General features: G+C 60.8%; 1 protein-coding gene across 1 annotated transcript; it reads right to left on the bottom strand.

Moving 5' to 3' along the window:
• Positions 1-1,938: 1,938 nt before the first annotated feature.
• Positions 1,939-4,612, bottom strand: LOC134147382 (NADH dehydrogenase [ubiquinone] 1 beta subcomplex subunit 6-like). Its single transcript, XM_062588487.1, has 4 exons — positions 4,379-4,612; positions 4,142-4,234; positions 3,575-3,619; positions 1,939-2,093 (listed from the first exon to the last, which is right to left on the bottom strand). Exons 1-4 carry the CDS (start codon positions 4,556-4,558, stop codon positions 2,025-2,027), a joined length of 387 nt encoding a protein of 128 aa, XP_062444471.1. The 5' UTR covers positions 4,559-4,612; the 3' UTR covers positions 1,939-2,024.
• Positions 4,613-6,045: the final 1,433 nt, after the last annotated feature.

The following is a 6,045-nucleotide window of genomic DNA, read 5'->3' as shown; positions in this document are numbered from 1 at the left end:
CTCACAACCACTCTTGGCTCTCCAGCTGCAGCCACAGGGTTCCTGCAGCAGCCAAACGGGGTGCAGGCTGCAGAGCCCTTTGCAGCACCGGCGCAGAAGCTGCACACCCAGAACAGCCTGCGCCCTGCAACCTGGTGCCAGGCAGGCCACCTTCAAGCACCAGTGCCTCACTGGACTTGAAATAAAGGGCCCTTGGCCACTACGGAAGAGCTTTGATCTTGTGTCAAAGAAGGCAACCTGCATTGCTCTAAGTTCTTTATAATTATCCCTTCAAACGAGCCTTGGGAAGATGTCAACCAAAGAGGACACCATAGAAGGCTCTGCTGAGGCAAGGGGTCTCCACTCCCCTTCTGCACCCCTGGACCTGGGCGATGCAGTACTGCAGGAGCCTCCCAGGGCCGAGACCTCCCCTTACCTGTGCTGAACACATTCTCAGTCCTCAGGGGCTAGGTCACAACAGCAGCTTTATTTACTAGAGCGAGCTATGGGAGGGAGCACACGGCGGCAAAGGGGACGAGAAGAGGGAGCAGTAAGCGTGTGCTGGCACAGGCTGGGCATGGCCAGCAGCAGCCCTGCTCCTTAATCCTTCCTTCTTCTATCCTCCCCTTCCTCCTAGGCAGAGCTCAGCCCAGCTACCCACTGCCAACAACTGTAACCTAGTGCCACCTTTGGTGACACTGCCGCGTGCTGCCAGCGCGCCCAGGGGGAGCCCAGCCTAGAGAGCCAGCCCCTTGTGGCTCTCCCTGACCCCAAGGGGCTCAAAATACCACAACCATACAAAAGGGACACCGTGACGAAGTGAAAGGAGCACTTGCACAACGCCCTTCTTTGGCTCTTGCCTGATGGCATCCTCAGTACAGATGTGACCACGTGCATACAGAGGAGACTAAGATGACCATCAGCAGCAATTGTGTTACGGAAAGGCACCTTCAGAAGGGGTGGGGCGCTTCTCATGAGAAGACTGTAGGGAGCAGCACAGCAACACACTGAGCTCGAGCGCCTACATCTTCAAGGCGAGGTGGACATAGACAGAGGAACCTCTGCTTCAGCCAGCCATCCTCAGAGGCAGCGTGCATGCTCACAAAGCCACCTCCTGCGTGGAGGCACACCTAGCCCTGTGAATGTCTTTTTGTGCACATCTGATCAGCACTTCGGGGAATTACTCACACAGGAATTTGTGGACACACTGCAGGTGGACAGGACCCTCTGCTTCACACCTTGCCCAAGGCAGTGGACACTTCATTTGTTACTGCTGTCTTCACCACAGTTTTGGCTTTGCACTGAAAACTTGCTCCCCTACTTCCCTTGGAAAGAACCACAAACCCCTCCAGAGACTCCAAAACACTGCTACTTCCCACCTGAACGCTGTGCACACAAGCATCTTCATTTGTCATGGGGAGACTTGCCCTGTTCAGCCCGACAACCGAAGAAGTAGCAGCAAGTACGTCACAGGACGGACTTATGCCCGTTTCTCTCACACTGACGTAAATTGCAAAGCCTGAAGATTACAGTTCAACTGTCCTGCCTGCTAACCTTCAAGGAAAGCAACAGCAGGGCTGAAAGTCAGGGGAATCTACCTTTCACCCTGGTGGCTGCAACTTCCAGGGAAAACTTGGTTCCTTTTTTCTCCTTCCCAATTGGATTCTTCATTTGGGGAAAAGGCAATTCCAGGCAGACCACGCTGCCATCAGGCTACTTCATGGGTTGGGATGCGGGTGCAGAGCGCTCAGCAGGCTGCCGCCCAGGAGTTCCACTTCTGCCATCCCCTACTGGCCATACAGCGCTGAGGGGGGAGGGAGGTTGCAGGGGCTAGGGAGGAGTGGTAGATCGACAGAGATTACCGGTAAAAGTCACTGTAGGCAAAGGAAACGCCCGTGTGAGGAGCAACTGGAACAAAACTGACTAGATAGGAAGCAAATGAAGGAACAGATGAAGGGATACAGAATAAAGAGTCATTTATACAACAGACAAAGCAGCTGCAGTTACCACCTTGCTTGATGAAGAAGGACGTCAGCATTTAACCATCAGTGGTGACCACCAGGTTCTTCTTTCAGGGGTGGAAAAATTTCTCCTGTCTCTAGAATTCTGTCCCCCTAATGAAACCAAGGGGAACGCGGTGAGTATTTTCTCATACACAAAATGTAGTCCTTCCACACAGTATAGCCTTTCAACTAACCTCTAACTGCCCCCACCACATCCAGACAAAAAATGTACTTCAAGGCATTCACAAGGCTATTAGCACCCACTTCCATTCACTCAACATTTCTAAAGAGGCTGACATAGCATCATAGCCAAAGTATCCAAAATCTGTACTTGCTTGATCCTTACCCACACCCCACCCCGCCTTTCAGCTGCAGCATGGAAGCCTTTAAAGAGAACACTGCTTTACTCTTCCCCCCTCATAAGCTCATCCACCTCAGTGGTCAGCGACACAACTCTAGCCGTGGGGACAGCTGAGTGTGGAGGGCCTCTGGGGAGGCCTGGGACTGAGCTCTCGCAGCTGGAACTCTTAGCCTACTCCTCCTGTCTTCTGAAAGGACTGACCGTCCACTCCCCGGGGACGCAAAGAGTGCTCAGAAATCCTGTAATCATTACGCAGTGGTGCTGCCATTCAGAAAGACCTGGACATGCTGGAGAGCTGGGCAGAGAGGAACCTCATGAGGTTCAACAAGGGCAAGTGCAGAGTCCTGCACCTACAGAAGAAAAACCCTAGGCACCAGTACAAGCTGGGGGCTGACCTTCTGGGGAGCAGCTCTGCAGAGAAGGACCTGGGAGTGCTGGTGGATAACAAGTTGACTATGAGCCAGCAATGTGCCCTCATGGCCAAGAAAGCCAATGGTCTCCTGGGGCATATTGGGAAGACTGTTGACAGCAGGTTGATGGAGGTGATCCTGCCCCTCTACTCAGCCCTGCTGACGCCTCATCTCCAGTACTGTGACCAGTTCTGGGCTCCCCAGGACAAGAGAAACATGGAGCTACTGGAGAGAGTCCAGTGTAGGGCCACGAAGATGATCAGAGGGCTGGAGCACCTGCCCTGTGAGCAACGGCTGCGAGAGCTGGGCCTCTTCAGCCTGGGGAAGAGAAGACTGAGGGGGGATCTTATCAACGTGGATAAGTACCTGAAGGGAGGGTGTCAAGGGGATGGGGACAAACTCTTTTCAGTTGTCCCGTGTGATAGGACAACAGGCAATGGGCAGAAATTGAAGCACTGGAAGTTCCGCCTGACCGTGAGGGGGAATTTCTTCACTGTGAGAGTGACGGAGCACTGGCACAGGTTGCCCAGAGAGGTTGTGGAGTCTCCTTCTCTGGAGATATTCAAGGCCTGCCTGGATGCACCCCTGTCTGACGTGCTCTAGGTGACCCTGCTTGAGCAGGGAGGTGGGACTAGATGATCTCCAGAGGTCCCTTCCAACCTTACTGATTCTATTCTACTCTATTCTGTTCAGGACAAGCTGTCCACGGGAGCGAGCAGAGCCTTTTAGATGTAACCCGTGCAGTGGGTTTGCAGAAGTCACCCCTTTTCCCACCTGAATCTTATGGAGCTGGAAGGGAAAGCAAATACTAACAGACTTACCGGAAATATCCGTGGATTTGATTCAACCACACCATACGGCGTTTTCTGAAGGGCGCAGGCGGGAGGAAGGGAGCAGGAGAGAGGGAGGTGGGAGAAAGAAAAGGGCGCGTTACTCAGGCGATGTACGAAAGCCTTCCAGACACCACCGCAGGAACGGGAGGTCTCGCCCAGTCACCCGTTTACTGTCCCTTTCCCTCCCGCACGTCAGCGGTTGCGGTCTGGCTGCACAGATTCCACCCTCTTCTCCCCAGCTTTCAGTCCGTCGCGTCTTTCGCAGGCCATTTCCCCCCTGCTCTTCGCGCCTCCAGACCGCCGAACTCCAGCCCCGGCCTCTCCTCGCGGCGCACGCCGAACAAGCCTCCGGCCGCCAGCAATCGGGCCGCGGGCGCCCGCGCTGCCCCGGCCGCCCCAGGCGCCCTGCTCCAGCTGCTCCACCGCCGCCTCCGCTTCGCCAGCGAGCGTGACAGCCGCCCCCGGCGCCGCCGCCCGCCTCCCCCCGCCGGGGCCGCGGGGGCCCGCGGGGGCCGGCGAAGGCTCCGCAGCGGCGGCAGCGCAGCCCGCACCTACCATAACGTGGTACTTGACGTAGTAGAGCACGGCCCAGCCCGGCACCAGGACCCGCGTCACGGCGAAGATGCTGCCTCGGTACGCGCCGAACACCTGCGGCGACAGCGACACGCGTCCGCGGCGGCCCGGCGCCCGCGCCAGCCCCAGCGCCGCCCCGGGGCGCCGGCAGCCGCCAGCGCCGCCGCCGCCGCGACGCCGCGCAGGGCCCGGCCGCGCCGCGCCGCGCCCGCCGCTCACCTGGCGCCGCCACGGGCCGCCGGGCCGCAGGAAGCGCTCCCAGAAGGCGGCCACGGGCCCCAGCCGCCGCCGGGGCAGGACGGGCTCCCGCTCGCTGAGCTCCTGGTCCCGCAGCCAGCGGCGCCGCAGCGCGCGGAGCTGCTGCAGCCGCAGCTTCTCGTCCGCGCCGAAGCCGCCCATGGCGCCGGCCCCGCCGAAGGGCGCCGCGTCCCCGGCGCCGTCGCGCGCCGATGACGCCCGGGCCCCGCCGCCGCCGGGAGGCGCGAGGGGCGCGCGGCGGAAGCGCCGCCGGGGGCGTGGCCGGAGCGCCGTGACCCGGCCCCGCCCCGAAGGGCGACAAGGAGAGAAATGCCCGCGAGCCCGCCCCGCCCCCGGCCGGCGGATGGTGCAGGAATCACCACAAGCCCCGCCCCTGGGCCGTCAGGCCCCGCCCACAACCGGGCAGGTGACACAGGAAGGAGGAGCCCCAGGCCCCGCCCCCGCTCATCCCAGCCCCGCCCCCAGCCCGGCAGGCCGCCTGGCCCGGCTGCGCCAGCGGCAGCGCCCGCTCTGTGGCCGCTTTGTGCCTTGCCCTTGGCGCTGCTCTCCCAGACACCTCCGCACCTCTGCTCGTGCCCAGCCCTGCGAGCAGCGCCGCAAGCGGGGCCCACTGAGAACACGCTTTGTGCCAGCGTAGGCCAGCAGCCCAGCTCACGGCACTTGCGGCAGATCTCCTTGGGACAACCCAGGAGTGGCCTGGGCCCAGCCCTGAAGGGCCCAGCCCAACCTGGCTCAGCTGCCCTCGCCCAGGCCCTGCAGCCCCTTGCGGCCTGGTGGGGGTCCATGGTCTGTCTGTCTTTCTCACCCTCCTCAGTCGTGCAGGGAGTGGCGTGGTCCGCCGGCACCCACCGGCGCTGTGTGCGAGGACATGGTGGCTCAGGGCTGCAGCAGCAGGGTGGCAGTTTGCCCCATATTTCCCTATGCAAGGAGCTGAGCAGGCTGCCTCACACCAGGCTGCTCTTTCACCCCACTTCAGGCGAGTTCATGGCCCCACCAGCTCGACCAGAACTCTTGGTGCCTTGGGGCGGCAGTGACCCGTGAAGGCTCGGGCGGCTGCCTCGGGGCTGTGGGAGGGCTGCTGGGGACGTCCCTGCCTTGGAGCAGCCTGGCGGCATGCTGAGGCTGCAGCTGGGGTCCCGCAGGGGCCTGTGCAGGGCCTTGGGGTGTCTCGTGTCCCTGCACCCTGCCCTGTGATGCCAGTGATGACCGGCTCTTGCAGCCCCGTCTGTCAGCTGCAGCGCACTGCAGGGGCGCAGACCCCCCGCAGCGGGAAGAGGGCAAGACGCCTTTTCTACAGGCAGCACCCTGCCCTCGCCCTGCTGGCGGGAGGGGGACATGTGCACCTCCGTGAAAGGAGCAAATGCTGGGCTGCTGCGAGGGCTGAGGGTTGGCTCACTGTGACAAGGCTGGAGAAAACCCTGAGTAACCTGGCCTGACCTCCCAGCTAACCCTGCTTTGAGCAGCAGGTAGCACTGCTGTGTGCAGGTCACACCACTTCTCAGCTGCCTGGGGACACCTGACCAGAGACAGTGGCAGCCCTGGTCCTTATTTTTTCCTCTCTTTTTTTCCCCCACCCCTTCCTTCAGGGCAGAGCCCAGTGCAGCCCCTCTCCCCCCTCAAAGCCAGGA

The sequence above is a fragment of the Rhea pennata genome, chromosome 15, assembly GCF_028389875.1.
Source record: "Rhea pennata isolate bPtePen1 chromosome 15, bPtePen1.pri, whole genome shotgun sequence".
NCBI lineage: Eukaryota > Metazoa > Chordata > Aves > Rheiformes > Rheidae > Rhea > Rhea pennata.
This window is presented reverse-complemented; position numbering and strand designations above follow the sequence as displayed.

Excerpts from the sequence above, each read along its gene's own strand:
- LOC134147382 (XM_062588487.1), bottom strand. The coding sequence starts at position 4,558 with ATGGGCGGCTTCGGCGCGGACGAGAAGCTGCGGCTGCAGCAGCTCCGC. Across the intron at positions 4,235-4,378 it reads GCGGCCCGTGGCGGCGCCAG|GTGTTCGGCGCGTACCGAGG; the intron begins GTGAGCGGCGGG and ends CTGTCGCCGCAG. Across the intron at positions 2,094-3,574 it reads CAAATCCACGGATATTTCCG|GGGGACAGAATTCTAGAGAC; the intron begins GTAAGTCTGTTA and ends TGGTTTCATTAG.